The sequence below is a fragment of the Hydra viridissima genome, unplaced genomic scaffold (genome assembly GCF_058129835.1).
Source record: "Hydra viridissima isolate aposymbiotic clone 2 unplaced genomic scaffold, HvirCarnegie_v1 scaffold_6, whole genome shotgun sequence".
Lineage (NCBI taxonomy): Eukaryota > Metazoa > Cnidaria > Hydrozoa > Anthoathecata > Hydridae > Hydra > Hydra viridissima.
This window is the reverse complement of record NW_028324305.1, coordinates 16,780,361-16,803,305: the sequence shown is the minus strand read 5'-3', so window position 1 is coordinate 16,803,305 and position 22,945 is coordinate 16,780,361. Positions and strand designations below refer to the sequence as shown.

At 28.1% G+C, this 22,945-nt stretch overlaps 2 protein-coding genes and 1 pseudogene across 5 annotated transcripts; 1 reads left to right on the top strand and 2 right to left on the bottom strand.

Moving 5' to 3' along the window:
- Nucleotides 1-35: 35 nt before the first annotated feature.
- LOC145190760 (cilia- and flagella-associated protein 221-like) lies at nt 36-15,537 on the top strand. 4 transcript variants are annotated; one of them, XM_090090922.1, is made up of 25 exons: nt 36-178; nt 617-717; nt 1,833-1,919; nt 2,050-2,145; nt 6,158-6,261; nt 6,540-6,643; nt 8,336-8,418; nt 8,500-8,576; nt 8,662-8,794; nt 9,983-10,150; nt 10,238-10,302; nt 10,409-10,496; nt 10,578-10,655; nt 10,758-10,853; nt 10,992-11,085; nt 11,722-11,837; nt 12,064-12,144; nt 12,318-12,425; nt 12,631-12,741; nt 12,848-12,961; nt 13,281-13,378; nt 13,501-13,599; nt 13,687-13,773; nt 13,949-14,002; nt 15,312-15,537. In XM_090090922.1, the coding sequence occupies exons 1-25, from the start codon at nt 67-69 to the stop codon at nt 15,439-15,441; spliced, it is 2,484 nt and encodes an 827-aa protein (XP_089947048.1). In that variant the 5' UTR covers nt 36-66; the 3' UTR covers nt 15,442-15,537. The 4 variants fall into 4 exon arrangements, with proteins under 4 accessions (XP_089947048.1, XP_089947050.1, XP_089947049.1 ...); XM_090090924.1 differs by lacking the exons at nt 8,336-8,418; nt 8,500-8,576 and having other exon boundaries at nt 63-178; XM_090090923.1 differs by lacking the exons at nt 8,336-8,418; nt 8,500-8,576; nt 8,662-8,794 and having other exon boundaries at nt 66-178.
- LOC149887291 (uncharacterized) lies at nt 3,242-6,101 on the bottom strand (annotated as a pseudogene).
- A 1,180-nt stretch (nt 15,538-16,717) lies between the features above and the next one.
- On the bottom strand, nt 16,718-22,817 carry LOC145189773 (eukaryotic translation initiation factor 4B-like). The gene is made up of 9 exons (XM_080066439.2): nt 22,575-22,817; nt 21,696-21,842; nt 20,824-21,026; nt 20,619-20,726; nt 18,992-19,058; nt 18,720-18,810; nt 18,115-18,518; nt 17,470-18,023; nt 16,718-17,366 (listed from the first exon to the last, which is right to left on the bottom strand). Exons 1-9 carry the CDS (start codon nt 22,585-22,587, stop codon nt 17,289-17,291), a joined length of 1,665 nt encoding a protein of 554 aa, XP_079922565.2. The 5' UTR covers nt 22,588-22,817; the 3' UTR covers nt 16,718-17,288.
- Between the last annotated feature and the right edge of the window lie 128 nt (nt 22,818-22,945).

The following is a 22,945-nucleotide window of genomic DNA, read 5'->3' as shown; positions in this document are numbered from 1 at the left end:
ATGATATGTAATAAAATGGCACTTAGTCATATCTTTCAAAAAAAATCCGAGCAACGGTAAACAAAGATGGCGGTAAATATAGAAGAAACAGTCTCTCCTATTTGTAATGCGAATTCAACTTCCTTTTGCATTACAACTTCTGAGAAAGTAGCAGTTAATAATCAACTTACTGAGTCGCGTTAGTATGGTTTTTGTATTAAGATAAATTTAAAAATGGCTAGCCAATTTACTATTTATTTATTATTATCATTTTTGTAGTAAAATGAAAAAAACTAAATTTCATTAAGTATTATACTTTTTCTTAAAAGAACTTTGAACCAATCCACTGTTCCATTTCTAAAAAAATTCAAATTTGGTTGAACATCGAAAACTACATACATAATGTGCATAATTATATCGTTTTATAAAGTAATACAGAAAGCGATTTTACTTTAAAGAATAATTTAAATTCTATTGGAAAATTTTTTAACGAAATTATAACTTCTTTAATTATTTAAATGACAATGAAAGCATGTACTTTTTACACATTTTCTTTTTTTTTTTTTTTTTTTCACAAAGTATTTAAATTAGTAATTCTTGTATACTGGTTTTATGTTTAAGTATAAAATTTTTTTAGAGATATGCTTTGATACTAGCAGAAGTGAAGTTCTTCAAATAGTCCCAAAATCAATTCATTTTCAAGGATTTAAACAAGGAAACCGATACTGTCAGATTCTAGTGAGTGTATATTAATTGTGAGTGTTGTCATGCTTTTTAACTGTATGTAAAATATTTATCAATAATAAAAAGTGGTTTACTCCCAATAACTTTTTGTTTTTTGCTTTATAAGTAGATAAAAAGGAAATTATATTAAGAAACTAGAAGTGTTGATAATGTAAAATTGAGTTGTTTCCTGTGGTAATTAAATGGTTTATACTTTTTGTCTGTTTAAACAGTTTAAAATCTGAATTTCCAAAAACAACTTTTGATTTATTAAATGAACACTTTACTAAGTATTATCTAAGCAATAAACTAAATCTTACAGTTGATACACAGTAAATTCTAAACTTAATAATGATTTTCCTCCTTAACCATCAGTATGAGTTGTAGTAAAACAATATTCATATGGCTATTTTCTATTTCCCTTAAAAATATTCTTCTAAAGAAATCCTGGTAACTACCAAGACCACTGACTTTGATTATCAATGGATTGTTTCTCAAAAGAAGTTTTTATATCTCTTCTAACAGTTCAGATCCACTTAAATTGACAAGCACTTCTATTGTTATTCTATATTTATTATCATAATGACTGCTTTTAGTTTGTAATTTTCATAAGCAGTTATGGGAATATTTCATAAAAAAGATTCTATCAACTATTTTCAAAGATACAAAAGTATAAATTGAAACAAAACAAGTGACAAAAGTATCCACAATATTTTTTCAAGTCATACCAAAATGAAGTTTTATTTTATTAAAAAGATTTGTTTTTGTTACTGTGTTACAGATAGTAACTGGTATTAGACATATTTATATTCATAGTCTGAGAATTTTGCTCACTGCTGGAAGTTATGTTTAAAGGGGAAAAAATTTGGCTGAGGAGAGTGAAATATTCATGTTAAATGCAAAACCTTTAAATAACCCTGATATAAATGATTCCTGCTCAAACATTATTTTAAAGCTCAGCATACTGTTCTAGTAAAAATTAAAGAATAGTTATTGAACCTTAAAAAAACATATTTTAATTAAGATTCTTATCTCAAGAAGAAAACTTTTTTAGAAATAATGTTTTTACAGAATTTGTTGTCTTCAATTTTGTGTGCTGTAAATTTTACTTAAAGTCAATTTTTTTGTAGAGAATCATTAATGCATCCCAGGAATGTCAGCGAGTTCATATTTTACCTCCCATCTGTGATGAATTCAGTATCAAATATAAAAATAAGGTGAGCATTTGTGACTTGTGAAACCAATATCTTGTTTAACAATCTGAATAAAAAAATACAACACTCCCTATGCTTACTTTCTACTGGTTATGGATGTTTTTGATGATATATGTTATTACTTTTTGTCTAGCATACACTTTTCCCTGGCATGTCTCTTCAGATTCTTATTGAGTTCAAACCAAAAGAAAAGAATTTTTTGCAAGATAGGATTAGCATAAATTGCAAAGTAAGTTTTTATTTTATAAATTTATAATGTTTAGATCAATCCCAGTGTTATAGTATGTTGGGGCATAGGACATAGCCCTGGTCATCACTTCTTGTGATGACCAGGGCTCTTTTGAGAGGGTAGTAGTCCAAACTATTAGGTAGAGAGAAATAAACATCCATCTCTGCAATAACTAGGGGTTATAGACAGTTGGTTAGAGAGGTCAATAGTTTTTCAGCTCATTCAAACCAAGTTCTAACTAACACTCTTGCCAACCTGCTATCTAGATTGAGTATTTTAAAATATTTTTTTAGGGTATGAGGAAAAAGTGGGGTATGAGTGCATATTACATATTATGAAATATGATAAATCATGGTTGTAAATAGCTTAACAACATTTCCACAATCATGTTAAAAGTGTGGTTGAAATAAACTAATGGAAATTTTTTCTTTATTTTGCAAATGTCACTGTTTAACAGATAACCCAATAGGTTTGATGGAGTGTCACCTGGGATTTTTTTATTATTAAGTCATTGCTTTCATTATATTAAAACAATGTAATCTTAGTTGAAATTAGTTTCACTTGCTAAATGTTAAAAGAAAAAAAAAATCTGATCCCTCCCACCCCACCCACCCTTCACAGAAATGAGGGAGTTGTTAGTTTTATATAGCCAAATTTCTAAATACCAAAGTATTTTTTGTTAAAATTTGAAGTCTATTGATCAATTTTGAATTAATATAAGACTACAAAAGTTTTTCATAAAATCCATCACCATCTACAATAATGTGATGTACTATTGATTCTAAATTTTTGGGTTATTGTGCTTCCCCATGCTCAAGTACCATAATTTTTACTCTACAATATATATTGAAATTGAAATGTTTTACAAAGTATAATTTTTTATATAGCATACAGTATTTTAATCTTTTAATTTCAAAATAAACAACAACAGTTTTTAATCTCCATAATCTTTGTGATCTATACTGTGTTTATATCTTTTCCATTTAAGCTCAAACTTTGCATGAAATGCCTTTCCACACTATTTTGCATACTCTGACGAGCCACATCCTGCATGTATTACAAAATGATAAATATGGCAACATTTTCCATAACACTGTTAGTGTTTTTCCAAGTGAAGAAGCTGTTTCTTGTAGACATAGAAAAGCTTCTCTAAACATAGATATTTTTTGTTCTGAGTTAGAATCAAGTTTTCTTCCAAAACAAGACAGTTTTACAGGTTTAAAAGTTCTTAAACTTTGGACTAAGAAAGTAGGTAAGGTACTTTAAGTTGTACTTCAAGTTGAAGTTTATCAATCAATTTTAAAATTTTATTTCCATTAAATTGTTCCATCCAACTTTGTGGTATCTTCTTTTTATTATATAGTAGTCTTTCAACCATAATTTAAAACCACCTCACTCCATCAAAAGAAATCTTGCTATTTTATCTACTGCTTCAATGAGAAGATGTAGTTGCTTTGCTAGAAAATTTAGTTACTCAGTGAGCGCAACTAATTTTTCTAGCAAAATTCCTTCATGGAAGATCTGGTGGATCCATTTTTTATATATCTTTATAACAGGAATCAAGATCAGCAATAGTTCTGAGGGTTCATATATCAAGTGTACATTCACTATTGCACCATGTTGAACTCTGTTATTTTTAAATTTATTTTCAGTTTCTTTTTCTTCTTTAAATGCATTCACAGCAATTTTTAGGAAGCCTTCTCCACCACCTAAAGAAAATCTAACAAAACCTACACATGGATTTATCCCTCTTTCTCTAATAATATGCAGGATCAAATCAGAAGGGTTTTTAATATATACTAAATCTCTAGCAACAACTTCATTCTTGTTGGAAACAAACTCAGCTTGCTCTACACTACAAAATTCATCTAGCTGTTCATTGAGATTATTTAGTTTTTGAAATATGTTTCTTTCCACAGAATCTCTTCCATTCAATCATGTTATAATTGTAGAAGAAAGATTTTTTGATGAATTGCCAGAAAGTTCAAGTGAGACTTGCAGTTCTATGACTGTTTAAACAGAAAGTTGTTTACTATTTCTGTTAAACATTAAATTGGGAGCAATAAGTTTAATTGGAGATAGGTGTTCCTTATGTTTTTAATTTTAAAAATGACCCTTTTTCTATAAGTTTGCTTTTCCTTTTTTTTTTTAACTAGTGCACTGGGTTTTTATTTTAAATATTGTCCTAATTTTAAATAGTGACCAATTAAGTTGTCTACAGCAGCAGCAGATTGTGTACACTGATGAGAAATTAAGTTGCCTACAGCAGAGGCTTGTGTACACTGATGAGAAATTAAGTTGTCTACAGCAGCAGATTGTTTTCACTGATGAGAAATTCCTTATCCAATAACAAGAAAGCAACTGCTGCATATATTTTTAGACACTTTTGGTTCAGTAAATTTTGAATAGATCTGAAGAACGTCTTTTGTTGCCCCAATCAAACATTTCAAAATTAAATTTTTATGTAATAATTATACATACATTTATGTATAATATGAATTAGCTTGAATGTGCATGTAAGCTTGTAAGGCCAATGAAAATTAAAAGTAGGGTCAAATTTTTTCTAAATTTGACTGTATACTTTGAATTTTTATTATACTTTTAGCAGTAATTATAAATACTCCTCTGATAAATACTACAACTACTTAACTAGAAATAGAACTTCCTAGAGTTATTAGAGTTACTATAACTTAATAAAGTTATTATAACTTAATAGTTATTCAAAGAGATAATAGTTTAAAATCAAAATATAAAATAAGATAACTGTAATGTATGTTCCAATTTTGTAAAGTTTACTGTCTTCTACTAAATTGTTAATGTTAAAGTTTTTTCCGGTTTAGTAAAAGATTTTTAACCACAGAAATATTATAAATATAAATTTGTTTCAGTTATATAGTATATCTGAATATATATTATATATCATCAACTGTTTATTTACTGCAACCAGTTACATGAGCAGGAAAAAATGACAATCCATATAGTACATACACAAAAAGTTAAAAAAATTTTACATTGAAATAGTATATAAGATTGAGTATGTAAAATACCTTAGCAACTTGAAGTCCCCATGATCCTCTAGAAGTGTGGTCACTTTTCTAAAGGTATAAATTTTGTTTACAAGTAACACATATAAATTAGGAAAAGTGAAAATATTTTTATCACAACCATCATATATGTAGAGCAAACTCTAAATATATAATGAGGGTGATATTGTGTATTCCATTGATCACTTCTAATAGCTTTTTTTCAACCCAACACACTGCACAAGCTGAATGTGAGAAACTATTTCCATACATATTATATATTTATTATACTTTTATTTAGTAAATATTGCTATGGTAAGCTAAGAATAACATCAATACAATTTCAAAACAGTATTTTCATTAATGGAGGAGCGATCTTTAAAGTTTTAATTTGTTGAAATAGTCCAATTTATTTTCTAGTTTACTAAATTTGCCACAGTGACTTTAACTTTAAATCAAGTGAAATTGATATGGACTATTTTTAAAGCATGTTACCATAATGAAAACAATCTATTATGAATTTAAAAATCCCAGTTGACATTCTATCAAACCTAGTGGGTTTTCTGGTCCACAGTGATGTTATTGCTTTTGCAAAGCCACTATCTTTGTAAGAATTCAACTATTCATAATTTTGTTGCACACAAAAGATTAGATTTATAAAATGAGTTGGTAACAGAAGTTGAGTTTTGTTTTGTATTTTATAATAATGATATAAAAATTTTCGTTTTTAAAATTTCCATCCTTTATGTATATAGATTTGACCATAATTCTCTCTATTCTTTGTATTTACTGTTGTTGTAAATGCACTATTTATTTCTTCTGATTCTGCAATCTAAAAGAAAAGAAATTAATGCATTTACAATAAAGACTCAAATTGTATTTATATTTATGAGTTTGTTTATTTACAGAATAAAGCAGTATTAAAATTAACATTTTACTAGTTTGTAATACAAAAATGTTTCCAAATTTTGGTCTACTTAACTATTTAGGATGTATCTGACCTTAGTGTTCCAATTTATGCTTATTTCTATCTGGATTTGGCTTCATCGTTTCCAACTCGAATCACTTTTAAGCCTACTGTTGTAGGAAAGAGGTTTGTTGTAATTTTATCACATGTTTTTACTTTTAAGTAATTTAAAACAATTTCAATGTTGTGATGGTGTTTATGCTTTAATGGTTCCATGGTTATGATAGTCTCAATGCTGTAATGGTGTCAGTGTTTTTTTAATCACTGTTGTTTTAAACAAACTTGTTCAACTTTGAAGAGCATTTGTTTAGATTTGTTAATTACATAAAACACTGTTTTACTCTTTTATTAAAACAATTTCAAACATTTACACAAAACATTTAAATATTCGTACTTTTGTTTAGTGATATAAAGAAAGTTCCATTACAAAACACAACACCAGCAGACTTAGATTTCCAAGTTAGATTTGTTGAGAAGCATGTGTCTATTAGTGCAAGTCCACTTGAAGGTATAAATATTAAATGACTGGCTAATACAAAATTTCCATATTTAGTTATTGTAAAATATTATTTTATACAAATTAATATACTAAAAATTCATGAAATTGCATTAGTAAATGATTTGTGTATAGTGCATGTTAACTCTGCAAAAGCAAAAGCATAACAAATTTAAAAGTTATAGGCATCTAATTCTAAATTACTTTTTTCAAAAAATCTAATTTAACAGTTTTCAGATTGCTTCTAACAGATGTTTGAAGAAGTTATACAAAATCTTAAGTTTTGTGTGGTATTTCATGAAAATTAAAACTTATTTTCCTCAATATCTTGCATGCAATTAATAGATATTCTGTGTGAAATAACAAGCTGATTATTAAAACTGCTACTTATCAAAATTTCACATTATATGTTTAAGTCAAAGAAAACAAAATGCTAGTCCTTTTAATAATTAATGTTAATTATTTAGCTTTGTTATGTATTAAGATTATGCTTCTAGTAGTTTTATTATGTTTAACATCAAATAGAGTCTTTCAGTGTTTTCTCTGTATGATATGGTATTTATCTTTGTGACATTTATTTTTACCAGGTTGCTTTTAAGTTTACTTATGAGTAGGGGAGAACCTTAGTGAATGGGACGATTATTGAATGGGACAAACTCAAATTCTTATACGAGCATCGATGTAAGGATATTCAAATTCCTGTAACAAAGAGTGATAGAAACAAGAACTCAACTGACTGACTCATCCATCCTATTGCTCTATGACCGTAATGACAATTGATGTTATTGTGTTAATGTAAAAAGTAATTTTTAAAAATGTTTTTGTTTTTCTGATTTTGCAGCAATTTTTGAAGTTATGGAAAATAAAATTCCATGCTTAAATAGATAGCAGTCTCTAGTACTACAGTGAGTAAAACATTCAAGCTTAGTTAATGGTGTTTTTGGTGTGACTAATCATTTTTGGATAAAGTGATGCGCATATTGAATGGGACAAAATACTACCTATTGAATGAATTTAACAAAGTATTATTTACAGCTCAGCAGAGGGATGCTGCAGTCTCTTACTTTTATCCCCATGGGTAATGGGTATTATTGACACACTTTTACACTGCAATATTTTACTTAAATAAAAATAACTAAATGTAATATTCTAAAATGAGAAAGTTCTGCTTTGATTGAAATTTATTTAGAGTTAAAATGTTTAAAGTTAAAAATATTTTTTGTGTGGTCTTTATGTATCTATCTATATATTTAACTACATTTACAATTAATAAACTAATTTGAAAAATGATTGAATTAAATACGTTTATTTTTAATTCTTTTATGTTTGTCCCATTCAATGAGACATACTTAATGAATGGGACAAATGTCATGCTCCAATAAAACTCTCTTTTTACCAATAACCAAATACAAATCCAATTTTTTTGTTTTAATATATCATTGAGCAAGAGTCGGTGGTTATCAAACATATTTAAATATATATATTAAACAACTTTATCTATGTTTAAAAAGCATTTTGCAAAAACTGTCCCATTCATTGAGGTTTTCCCCTAATGTCTGTGGTGACCTGTCAATGTTCTTACAGTAAATTAAACACTCCATCAGCATTATATATGAGACATTCAAGACATAAAGTTTGACTAATTGTTTGAAGAAAAATCTTTTATTTGCTTCTCTTTTTCTTTAATTTATGGCTTGGACTAAGGTGTTGTGCCTGCTAATGGTCTTGTCTACATAACAATGAAGTATTCACCTTTAGAATTCTGTACAGCTGTTTCAAGATTTCAGGTCTTTGCTTTGTACAATTGATCATCTTCTAGGCATCTTTAAAGTTACAATTTGTAAATCATCTAGGTTTGTTGTTTTCAGATTCTTATATCACAGTTTAACTCTCAGCCACATGTTTGTACATTAGTTGGTTCATGCCAACCTGGTTTAGCTGCAAGGTAAGTATGTTTTTAAGTGGTAGTAAAAAAAGTTTAATGAGGTTAAAAATGTTAAAGTGAACTAGAGCTTACTTATAAATTTTAGGTTAAAAGAGAAAGAGTATGAGCTTAATCCAATAGCTACATTAGATCCTGTAGTTGTTAGTCCACTGGGTCGTGTGCGTGTTAAAAAATTAGTTTCTTCATTTATAGCAAAGCAGAATGAAGAAAAGATGAAAGTAACTTCATTTTATTTATTTGCTTCCTTGTTCTATGGTTCTTTGTTTATCAGATATTTAAAGTAAAAGTATCATAGTATTCTTTTACTCTAAAAAAATATTTTGAAGATATTTAATGTTATTTAATTAAGCTTTATTGAGAAACATTAAGTATCTAAAAAACATTCTATGCAAAATCTTAACTATATGCACGGTTCATGGATATTACTTCAGCTATTACTTTGTTTAAGTAATTTTTCTTTTGCTCCTTTTTTGACATAATTAAACCTTTTCAATTGCATGAGACCTATATTTAATGCTTTGTGAGCAGTATTTCTGACTAAACCTTCTAATACTTGGGTTCTTCTGCAAACCATTTAATACTTGGGTTCTTCTGCAACTGACTTTATGAACTTTTTTGAATTTTTTTGCAACCAATGATCTGTTAAGTGTCCTGGATAAACTTAATTACTTTGATGATATCTATTAAAAAAGACAAATAATACAATGTTCATTTTTAGCTTCGTTTTTGGTATTAGTGTGAACTTATTTCAGGTTTATGGGTGAGTTGAGTATTTAACAAAGTCCTGTAATTTGAAGATATGCATCATAAAATGTCATCAGTTTTTTTTTTGAAAACACCAAGTTTAATAAACTTCTAATGTATTTAAGTTTTGATACTATTGTAAAAGTTTTTCTCAGTCAGCAAATTGTTAAAAATACATTTGTAGCAGCAAATGCTTCACTGTTTTTTAGTAGTTTGCAATATCTTTTTTCTGTTATTTGTAGTAAAAAATATACTTTTATTAAATTCGCTAGTAACATTGTTTTATTATGCAATAAATGGCATTTTCCAATTGAGAGTCTTAATTGCTAATTGCTTTGTTTAAAAACAAAAGTCTAGTTTTTAAACATGAGTGTTCCCAGTAAACAAAATTTTACTGTAATCCATGCAGTGGTTGAAAATTATTTTCTGAAAACCAGCTGCATGGTTGCTCCTAACAGTTTGTTGAAGAAAGTTAGGTCATTGAATCACTCTTATTTCTTGGTTCTAGCATTGGAATTTTTTCTTTAGCAAATAATGAGTGCTTCCTTCACTTTTTTAAAACATTATTTTGCTTTAGTAGTAAATTTTTGTATTTTGTTAGCAGTTTTTTTTTTCTTTTTTTTTTTTCTTTTTTTTATAGACAATTTTTATGGGTTGTTTAGGAAATAGAAGTTGATGGAGTTCGTTTCCCTTTGAATTTAAATAACACAGCAGCTGTTAATTATGTATTGATGCAAAAACCAAGACAAACAAAGGATAGTGTTCATATCAGAGGAGACAAGTTGGATAATTCTGATACAGTCATGTGTTCTTTGTCAAAACAGATGAAAGTGAATTGATTTTGTGTGTTAAAAAGAAATATTTTACAATTGATATATGTATTAATTATCTGTATGACTATGATGAATTTCTTACAGGAAGAACTCTTTGAAGAACTAGTTAACAAAAATGTTAGTGAAGAACAAAAAAATCATATAGGCTGGTAAGAATAAAGAAAGTTTGATTGTTCATTAATACAAAGTGAATATAACATGTTTTGATGCTAATATTTTTAATTTCTAATAATTCTTTTAATTTTTATCATGTAGGCATGTGCGTTTGGGGGACAAGTTTGTCTCTGAAACTTATAAACATGAAGTTATTAATCAACGTAGCCAGGAACTTGTTAAGACAGGGGTAAGAAATATTGGAACGAATTGCAGTTATCAATAATATTTCATGTTTAAGATAAGACACCATCTTTAAAATATTTTTTAGTGCAATACTGTAAAGCATGATTTTAAGAGAAATAATACAGAGAAGGTATTTAAGAAAACCTGCAGACCTGCGAATTTGGTAATTTTTAAAAATTTTTTTTCTATTGCTTTATTTTCTGCCTCTTATAAAGTTGATTAACCTTTATTATCTCATGTTACTTATTTTTGTTTCTTTATTTAGAAACTGGATTTAGAACCGTCTTTTTCTCTATATAAAAGCAATGAATGGGGAAAGCGACATGTGTTTTTACAGAAGTTCATACAAGCAGTTCGAAAAGTAAGTTTACATTTTTTCCGCTTCAATAGAACAGTTTATTAAAGTATTCTCTGTTACAATAACAAGAAAAAATCTCAATGAAAAAACATTAAAAAATAGGAATCATAAAACTTTTTTTTTGCAATTCATTTTTTTTAGGTTATAATTCAATATCGGCTATTGAAAAATTTGAAATCATTATCAAGTCACTTGCCATTATTGAGGCAAGGAAAGTCTGCATCAATTCAGCCAAGTAAGTTAAGTATAAAGTTACAGTTTTAAACATTTATTATAAGATTGTAATAAAAATTGAAATAACTTTAAACTGAAAGAGCTCAATTTTTTTAAAATAAAGTTTATAATTGCTTTGAAAATAGTTTGACTCAATCCATACTTAGTTGGCATGCAGAAGTTGTTTTTATTTTTTAAATTTCTATTCAGTATATCTCCCTCTTTCTTTTTGATTGTAATAAAGAAAAGTTTATTATGTTGATTTTCTTGATAAGATTTTTAGGATAAATATTCAGGTTAGACTTTAAGAAACCTTAAAATCTGTCTCAAAAAATAATGTTAGATTTGTTAGATTTTCTCAAAAAAATCTGTCTCAAAAAATAATGTTAGATTTGTTAGATTTTCTCAAAAAAATCTGTCTCAAAAAATAATGTTAGATTTGTTAGATTTTCTCAAAAAAATCTGTCTCAAAAAATAATGTTAGATTTGTTAGATTTTCTCAAAAAAATCTGTCTCAAAAAATAATGTTAGATTTGTTAGATTTTCTCAAAAAAATCTGTCTCAAAAAATAATGTTAGATTTGTTAGATTTTCTCAAAAAAATCTGTCTCAAAAAATAATGTTAGATTTGTTAGATTTTCTCAAAAAAATTTTTGTAGAGGGAAACCAAGAACAAATTTTAACAAAAAAAGGTGTGACAAAATTTTTTGAGTGTCATTCCGTGAAGTCTCAGGCCTTCAATTTCATTGGAGAATACAAATATGTTGGCGAGCCGGTACACTTTGAAAGTTTTTTTGTTTTGCTTTTTAGGATTTTTTTTTTTTTTTTTTTTACACTTTTTTTAATTTTGTTGATATTTTGCTGCTTTAGAAGTTTTCCTGTTGAGAATTTTTTCATTTAAACTTGTCTAGTTATATATTGTTCTCAAAAGGGTTTAACTGTCAAGTAAGCTTCTAAGGTCTTTCTTGTAAATTAAATGAAAAACGGTTTCATCATTTAAGGAGCCAAGTTTATTGGGATTGATAGATGTAAAACCAATACAAGTTTTATTGACTTCTAAAACTGAACTATATAATTTAGAGGTATTATTATTAGCTTTTTAATCCATTTTTAGGATAAATTTCTTTAAAACATTTTATTTGAAATTATTTGAAATTGACTTATTTAAGATTGTTGTTTTTTGTTTTAATTTTGATTGCATACTTAATAAGCAAATTTACATAATTTTAAAATAGATTAAATTTTTTTTTCTAAGGTTCCACAGCAGTACAAGCTTCTTTCATACACCGAAGTTCCATACAATCGCAGTGTGGCTAAGCATATACCTAAATATCTCCCTAGAAAACTGAAAACTGGGTTAGAGGTTTGTTATTTATATCATAGATATAATTAGCTTTTAACATGCTTTGTAAGATACATTTCTTAATTAGCTTTATAAATATTACCCTAGAACCATTTTTATTATTAAAAGTAATTTCTATTTTCTTATTTTCTTTTCTTTTCTTTATTTTTTATTTGCCCTTTGTAAATTTTTTCTTTCTTTCTTTGCATATTTTGTTTTTTTCTAGCACATTGAAACCAATTCAGTTGATGCAAAAGAAGTTAAAAATTTCTTACAACCCCTGTCAGCTCCAGAATACTTTAAAGAGTCACCACAATACCATTCAATGCATATTTTTGTAAGTTTTCATACCTGAATTAAAAATCTAATATATAATTAACTTTACTGAAAATGTTCTTTAGCAAAATATGTATGACTTTAACTATTATTAAGATTTCTTTTAGAACCCCTTGCCTGGCATTCAAGTACAACCTCAACCATTAGCATATAGTGAAATTGATGATGATTATAATTTGTGTCCTGTTAATATATCTGTTCAATACAAGGTCAATGAAAAAGTAAAATTTTTTTTTTTTCTCTTCTGCTTTATAATGATTTAATTTTTTTTTTTGTTTTTAAGTATTAAAATTGTGTGAATACAAAGTATACCAAGTACAAAGTATATGCAGCATTGTTGATGTGTTAAAATTGAAGATTAACTGAATTTACTCATACTTTTGTATTGCGAATGTTTTATATTTGAGAGTATAATGGTATTTGTGTCACTTAACAAGTAAAATTCAGCAATACAAAATATCTAAATTTTGTTAAAAAAAATTTTATCATTTGTACAAATTGCTCTTACTTTAAGTGTAGCAATTCTTTGCTTATAAGTAGAATATAATACCAGAAATCATGCATTGGAAAAGATTCCCTTCGCAAGGTCTTGTTGCTATGCAAGATGTATCAATTTCAAAGAATTGTGTACCGCAGCTGTAAGTAAAAACCTTATTTGTAAGTTAGTAGTTTCAATGAAAGCATGAATTTTAATTATAAAATTTATTGAGCATAGTAGTACACAACTCATTTTCCAATCCTTAGTTTTATTTGCATATAGGACTGATCCTTTTATCAATGAACTTTTATTCTCATCAGCAATGCCTCCACTACTTGAGTCACTCCCACAAGATGATGTCATGGAAGAATGCAGTGAATTGTAAGTTATTTCTATGGGGGTTGCATTTTTCTTTGTTAAAAAAATGTATGCTAAAATTGTCACTTTTATTCTTCATGAAAATTTCAGGGAATCTTTTGATTTTCCAACTATGGATTCAGTAAAATCAAATTTTAAAACAAGTCACTGGTTTCAAAGGGAGGAGATGAAGGAGTGGTATGTTGTAGTGCATGTTCGAGGATTTACAGTCTTCACTTCATAATATTTCTCTATTCAATTTGTTAAGAAACATTTCTTCTTTTGTAATTTGAATGTCTTAAAATCTGTTGTCATTTTCTTTATATTCATTAAAAAGTTCATCAAGTAGATTAGATGTATTTTCTACTTATAGCAATAACACTTCTCACGATTTTGCATCACAGCAGTGTAGCATGTCAGTATCAAGGTAATTGTTATCAATACAACTTTTGTTGATTGCTATTAAAAGATTTCATTATTTCTTGACTTTTTATCTCATAAATATATTTAGGTAAAAATGTAATTGCTTAATGTTTACACAATAAGTAAATTGCAGTTTAAAGTTTACATATGATAAATTCTTATTAATTTTACCTAATGAATTGAGTACATTCAGCTTTTGAATTTATTAAATCCAGTGTAATTTTTTTTGAAAAAATTACAAAAGATTTTTATTTAAGCTTTTGAGGCTTTTGTCTCCAGGTATTTTCCCCTTACTTTTGGTTATAAAAGAAAAGAATTTAATGATGTTTCAGTTCTGTAGTGGCATAAAAAAATTTACCAATAAGACTCTAAAACTTTATGCTACATGTCCATAAAAATTATGCTACATATCCATAAACCACTAAACATCCATTAAAATTTAGCAAACTTTGATTACGTACGACAAATATGATTCTTAAGTTGCTCAGGCAGCCCTTGTTTCACTAAACAGACATCTTTGGTGTTTGACAGAATGAAGTGTATTCCTCTCTATTTTCAGAATAAGTACCTAATTTTGATAAAAATGATTGCAATAACACTTTTAAGTTATAAAGTTGCATCGTCTGTTTCCCCTTGGTTTTTCTTTAAAGATTACACGGCATGATTGAAGAAAACTTCAAAGAACAAGGAAAGGATTGCAAATTGTTTTAATCCTGATTATTAAGATATTTTTCTTTAAAACTAATCTTGTTATTTTACTTTAAATATTTTAGTTAAATATTTATTTGAAAAATTTGTTTTTGTATTTTATTCCATTTTTTGAATATACAACTCTACGGTTTTAAAGTTGAATTTTAAAGGCTAAATCACTCTTTTATTTACAAAACTTGGTTTCATTCACCATACTTGAATTTTTCATGTTTTCTTATTTTATGTTTTTGTAAGTTTAAACTTTTATAATAAAAAGCTTCTAAGTTTGTAAAAATCTCTCAGTACACAACATTCTAGCTTGGCATTAAATACTTTTCAAACAAAATTTAAATATTTTTTTGAAAAATTACACAAATTGTCATAAATACCCTTAACAATATATTTATTTTTGACAACTCCAAAACAAACGGAACAGTTTTTATAAATCTCATGGTTTTATATTCCCAGCTTCGTTTTGAACAATTGATGCTCCTGCAGCTAATTGCAAAATTTGATGCTCCTGCAGCTAATTGAGAGTTATTGCCTTACCTTCGAATAAACTTATAATGCATATGAAATTTCTTGTGGAGAAAATATTATGGAATTTAATTTTTTATTTTCAGAGAGAAAAATAACGATCGTGATGATCGCATGACAGACTTGTATAAAAAAATGCAGACTAATTTGTTCAACATACAGCAATCGTGGAACCTTTCAAAGACCTATCATGATGGGATGTATAATTTTTCTTAGCGTTTTTAGTTTTATTATTATACATATTAAACAATTATAGAAAGATAAATATATATTTGAAAAAAACCCTCACCATGATGGATGATGTACCATGTACTTTTATCTTTTAATTTCTAGTTAGAATAAAAGAATCTGTGTAAAATTTTAAATTAAGAATTTCGAAATACTAATTTCCATCTTCAAAAGCTAATTCAATTATTATGAGATATCTCATCGTTAAATCCAGAAAATATCTTATCGTTTAATTCAGAAAATATTTCTATCTAAAAAAAGAAAATCAAAGATAGAATTGGGAACAATCTAAGAATTTGTTAAAAAAGAGTCGGTAAGTTAGAAACTGAAAAAAAAAGTATAATTTGCGTTAAAATACGTACTTACAGAAAAATTTAACTCAGTGTTTTGGATTTTTACGCGAGACAAGCAACGCCCTTAATTATCGAAGTGCGATGGGAAATAACCAAAAACCGATGTTTCAGTTCAATAAAGGTTTTACTTTATTAACGATATTTCTAGGACGTTAAAAAATAATCTGATTATGACATAACGCAAAAAAAAAAAATTAATGATAAAAAACGAGCACGACATGTTTAGACTAACTCATTTAATTACTTTATATTGAATTTTTATTTTATATTGAATTATGGTCAGCTAAGCAGTTGTTTAAATAAGCAAAATGGAAGATCTGAGAAAAGACAAATTGATATTAATAAACTTCGTATCAAAATCTTTTGCTGAACTCCACGCTTACTCAAATAGTTCTACTGTGTTTTTAGTATGAGGCATTCCAATTTTTCTATCCACCAGAATTTGTTAAGTAATGAAATTTTACAATCCTTGGATAGTTCATTAAAAGAAAAAAACGTTTTTAGAGAGCATGGTCATTAGTTAGATGGAATATAATGGTGTAAAACTTTAGAGCGGAAATACAATATGCTGGCGTTTGATTTCTTCTAGTTAGAAAAAAAATCAAGGACTTTTGATAGTCTTTTTAGTATCAGAAGTACGGACTTTTCCTGTCACTTTGGAAATGCTTGTGTTATCTCAACTTAGATTTTTAATCTGTCCACACGAGAAATTAAGTCGTTTCTTTGTAATACCACCATTTAACCATTACGCAGCAGTAGCTTTACGTATCGCATTAAAAAATAACTTTAGGATCTTGGGATTAGCTATTTTTGCTAACATCCACTAAAATGAAAGTAAAAGTTAAGTAGTGTCGCGTATTCTCACCTTTTTCACGTCCTGGCAAGGAGAGTATTCAATAAAATTACATTGATGCAAATTTGTAGTAAAATATAATTTCATTCATTTCAATGAAATGATAGTCCAGCCAAAGGGAAATGTTTTAGCAAATCGCAATGGCCCGATTTCGTGAAATAAAATACATGTCAAAAACACTTTCCAGTTACACATGCAACCTCTACATGTAAAACTTATCATGTATATGTGGATATGCACGCACACACACACAAACACACATATATACAAAATATATGTCGGGAAAAAAAAATTATATTAAAGAAACGGTTGCAATAAAAGAATTTAGAACATTAAAGAGATAGCTTCTAACAAAAGAATCTTGTACTCTAAAGATTTTCCCTGAGATCTAAGATACTCCTAGGATTATTTCCAAGAGTTAAGGAAATTAATTACACACCAAATATCATCTACCGAAAACATTTCAGCGTTTCTAAAGTGTTTACTTAAAGTTCCTAAATATAAATCTATTTCAAAATAAAGACCAAAATGAAATTTCTTTTAAAATATTGCTTTTATGGAGATGATTAATAAAGTCGAGAATCCTCTATCGTGGCTTAACGGTTTTAGAAGAAACAGGCAGTTTAACGCTAATTTTCTTCTTCGTTTTCACTGTTGCCGTTTTCTTCAACGTCTAAGGCGGCAAATTTGCTGGTTTGTCCAAATATCTGAAGAAAAAAAATTTCCGATGAAAAGCAAATTAAAATATTTTTCAATAATTTTTTAAAAATAAAAAGGTATGAAATTGAGAAAAAAAAGCAAAGCACTAACAGGTTTAGCAGGCTCCTCGTATTTTTGAGGAATAATCGGAGTGTCATTTATTTTTTTTTTATCACCGGCATTTTTCCCTCGTCCTCCTCCTCCTCCTCCTCTTTTATCGCGTGATCCATCACTTTCTTTTGCCGGCTTCATTACTCGCGCTTTCGGACGCAAGGATTCGTCCCTCCAATCATTTGCGGTATCCGCTTCTCCTAACGGCTCTTCTTTTTTGCTTTCTTCGCGATCTTTGTAAGTATGACGGTGATCGCGCTCTCGCGATCCATCACGCTTCGGAGAATATTGCCTAGGAGAAGTTCGCCTTGGTGAAGCTCGCCTTGGACTCCTAATACCGTCAGGACTACGAGATCTTTGAGGGATTTTGTCGTCTCGTCTTCTGTCAGGAACTTGCATTTGACTGAGCTTTTCTTCTATAAGCTTCTCTTTGGCAGTGGTATCTACTGGACGAGCGTTACCAAATATTGAGGTTTTCTTCGACGATTCGTTTGATGATGCTTCAGTGACAGATTTCGGTTGAAGCAAAAGCTTTGGTCGCTCTTTTGGAACATCTTCAAAAAAGATTTAAAAAAAAAAAAAGTTAATTCAATCTTTTAAAATAGAGTACTTATGATTTAGATAAACTAAAACAAAAACACTCACCCTCTGATGATTGTTCATCTCTTGTATCTTTATTTCTCCATGTGCCACCCCTTCCATCATTCTTAAAACCTTCCCGACTATCTCTGTAGCCACCACCCCCACCCCCACCCCCACCATATGCACCACCTCTACCTTCTCTGGGAGGACCGTAATCACGAGGTGGACCTCTGAAGTCATAATCATTTTTATATCCACCACTGGTTGAATCATCACGAGGTGCTCTCCAAGTATCTTGATTACGACTCTCCCTAAATCCACCACTAGGTTTATCTCTGCCACTATAAGATATTGGAGGAGGTGGATCATCTCTTCTCCATTTATCATCAAGATCAGCTCCACTTGCCTCTTGATGTCGAAAACCACCTTCTTTACGAGCAACATCATTGCCTCTCACATCTCTAAAACTAATAAAAGAAGCAAAGACCTTTAAAGATCAACTTAGGAGAAAAATTATTGTGAACATGAAATTTCAAGCCATACCTCAAAATCTGATATTTGACACTAAAGTTTATGCATAAACTTGAGTAAAAAGAAAATTAGAAAACATTAATTATATTAGCCATCAGATTTAAAAATTATAATAGTAAAAATCTTCAATGACATACCCTCGATCACCATTCATAGGTGGCTGCCCATTAGTTGCAGCAAAGTCTCTACGCCAGTCTCCTCCTGTCTTATCATCATTTTGGTAACTACCTTAAAAATAAAAGAAAATGGTTTTTTTTTGCGTGTTCATTAAATCCAAAACTATAATTTATAAAACATAATTTTATCTTAAAAAAAAAAAAAAAAAAAAAAATTTTTAAATCATTTTTAAAACTTTATTTAGCTTCAAAAACAAATTTTTATGTGAAAATTTAATACTTTAAAAACAAACCTTTTCCCATGCTATCTTTACCCGCAGCATCAGCTATGTCTATTCTAATTTGACGATTGCGAATTTTCTAAATTATTAATTTATTTTATCAATTTATTTTATTAATTTATTCTTAATTTATTAGTTCTACAAAAATTCAAGAAGCCAGTGCAGTAAAAAGACTCTGAACCAATTAAATTAAAGAAATTGTGCTATGCTATTGAAACTCAGCAAGGGAATTCCTTTAAAAACTTTAAAGTAATTTTAGATAACAATATAAACAAAAGGTACATTTTATTCAATTGGCAAGAATGACGAAAGATATTCATAACAAGTAGACAATGGTGGCAATCAAAGATTGAGAAATTTAGCTACAATCTTTTGCTGAATGGGAAAACATAACACTAACAAAAATTCACAAATAACTTCTGTTAACTTTAAAGTAAAACTAATTTAGTAACTTACATATTTTTTTTTTTACATGACTAATACTCAAGTTTTGGCTTACTTATTTGGCTTACAGTATGGAAGAAGTTCAAGTTATCTGCAAAGATGCAAATGATAAAAACTGTGACTACAGAATGGGAGAAACATATAAGATTAACATTGTTAAGGACTTAGTTATAAAGTTCCAAGCTATTGACAAATCTGGAAATATGGCATTTTGTAGATTCCAGATTGAAGTAATACTCTCATTTTAAGCTTAGATTTATTTTTACGTAATTTAATGCAGTAATTTGTTTTGTTATGACAAATCTCAACTTTCAAAACAGCACTAATGCAGTTTTGTATTTAGTTAATTTTTTTATTTCAAAATTCATCCTTGCCATTTTTTGTGGGATACCTAAAGCGCAAGAAATAATGTTTTGGAATTTGCATAAGATATTTTTTTTCTGACTCAAATTCCATTTTGAGAAGTTAAATTCTTAAGTGTTTTGAATTATTCCTCTTTACAGAATATGCTTAGTGATTTTTGGTTCTCTTAGCTAAAAAACAAAATTAAATAAGCAAGTTTTTTATCTTTTGCTAAAATTCTATTCCTATTGTAACAACTATTTACACAACTTTCAAAATTTTGAAAAACATTAAAATACCTATTTTTAATAAAATTGAAAGAGTTCTAGGTGATGGTAAAACAACTGCAAGCATTTTTCACATGCTTCCTTCAGTCTGTTTATTTTTTTGATTGAATAAAAAGATTAAGCATATAATATAGGTGGTCAATGTTGAATTGAACATAACTTTCACTTGTAGATTTAACATTTTTTTCACTTTTACTAATTTGAAATCAATAATGTTGGATTCCTAATATCATGTGTTATTCAGAGGCTGTGCCATAATCTTAAATACAAAATAATTAATTTCATAATTTAGAATTAAGAACTTTTTTTTATGGGAATCAATTACTTATTTCTTAATCACAATATGTATGGAAGAAGTTAACTAGATAATCACTTTGCAAGATCTTCCCAATAAACACAAAATATTGTTGTAAATTCAGTCAAATTTTAAGCCTCCAAAATACTTAAGATAAATCAAACATAAATTTATAAGAGAGGATCTATTTGTTTATATAATTCCTTTCCAGACTAAAAGTAACTTTTAAAAACTTTTTCTATCAGTTTATTTTAGGTAAAAAAAACTATACCTCATTGGTCAATGCAATTGCCTGCTTCAATTGATCTATATCATTAAACTCAGCATATCCAAACCCTTTCATTCGTCCATTGTCTAATGGAAAGCGAATGTTCTCAACCTGAACAGAATCACTTATTGCTTTTAGAAACCAAAAATGTTTTTCAGTGCACATAAAAAGCAAATTTTTAAGCTAAAATTAAATTTATTTTGAGTACCTTTAAACCTCGAAACAAATCTTTAATGTCATTCTCTGTAACATCAAAGGGTAGATTTCCAAGAAACGCTGTGTATGGAGGTTTATTAGGAAGTCTTGACAAATCTATTTCAACACCAAGTGATGCACGTGGAGCACTTGGCAGTTTAGTTATATCAAATGCTGGCTTAGCAGATCGGGGAGGACCACCATATTCTTCTGCCACTTTACAAAACATAATTTTAAATAAAAGTCTGAGATTTAATCCTCTAAAGTTATTATACTTTACAGTACATAAGAAATCTTAAAACATAAAGTTTCATTTTAGTCATGTTAAATGAATTGACTAGAAGTATTATAAAGCTTTTAACCTTGCTATGGTTAACAACACTTAGAAGTGCATGTGGCAGTTATATTAACTGCAACAGCAACTAAAAAAGCAAAAATAACTTGGGAACCAATTAATACCTGACTTAATAATATTTTTATTTTTTACACTTTTAATTATATATTTAACTTTTACTATTCAACTAATTTTTGTAACTTAATATTACTTATTAACATTTTAGCAATCTTTTTGCCTCTCCTACCTTGTTATACTTAACTAATACTGGCTATAATTTTTCATTTAGTTAACTTTGATAAGAATCTTAACACAAAGGACAATATTTTTATAGATTAGCAACTCCATTGTTTGCATCTAGCTTGGTTCTAATGTTTAGCACAAAGTGTTGTAAGATATAGTAAAAATGTTAGGTTTAAGTCTATTAAGATGTTTGTTTCATATTTTTAATGCAGGAATATTGAGTTGTTTACCTTATAAAAGTTTACATTTTAAGACTTAAATTGAAGCTAAATAAGAATTTTTGAAAAAATATAACAGTAAACACTTACATTCAACGTGTTCTGAATAATCATTGTCAATATCAGCCCAGTTTGTTTTCCTTGGAGGTATAAAGGTTTTGTTGGAATCATCTCCTTTCAGGAAATCATTTATATTTAAAGTTATGCCCTTCTTCTTTTTGCCTTTTTTGCCACCACCTGAAAACAAAGGCAAAAGAATTTTGGAAAACGAAATTTCTTTGAAAACTCAGCTTCAATTCAACAAATAAGTTGTTAACTTGATATTAAGATGAGAAAGACTAGCTGTATTTAGGTAGCCACTTTTTATTTGAGTAGCCATTTTGATTTACAGCTAAATTAATGAAAGACTAAACATAAATGATGTTTGGATTTTTTTCATAAATAAAGTTTCATAACATAAGTTTTCTAATTTTTTGGTAAAAAAATTTCCTAACGAAATTTTCTAACAGTAATTATTATAGTCATTTATTATAAACCTATGTGATCCTTAAAATTTATATTCTCTAACTCTAAAGATAACCCAAACGCTAATCTTAAATTACTGCACATAAAACACGTACTTTACATGAAAATGTTTGATTTTATGTATAACCAAATATCAACTGTTAAAAATATATCCATATTAAAATTATCTTTAATAACCATATAAATTTCTTCTTTAATTACTTATAGAGTCCTCAGTTGGTCCTAAAATTTAACAATAGAACTTGGTCAGATTGTATACGATCTGACCGAAGGAAGTAAATTACATAAATAACCACAAAATAGAAAACATATTAAGAGTAACCGTTATTTACATATTAACAATAAATTTATTCAAAATGAAATGGTACTTTTAAGAATCAGGTTAATAACTTTATCTCAAAAATAAGTGATAAAAAGGAAAACAAAATTAGCGTATTATTTTACCTGAGGCGGCCATCTTGCAGAGTTGCAAACGTGCAGTTTACCTCCGCACTATAGAATCCATAAGTTACGGAGATTATTATTCGTAGTAATTTTCGCACGTATTTAGAGGAGAGAAGAAAAAAAATTTCCTAGTTTTAATTTTCTAAGCGAAATATGCGTATTTCAACTGGTGCATATGAAAAAAAATAAACGCACAGGAGATTATATAAAGAACATTATTATGCTAATGTTCTTTATAAGATCGTTGTAGTTTTCTCGTTGTTGAGTTCATCGTCGATAATCGCTTCGTAAATGTTTACATGTCCTCATGTTAACTAATTGTGTAGTTTAAACTATGCATGTTGAAGCTTATCGTTTTCAGTCAGAGTTTA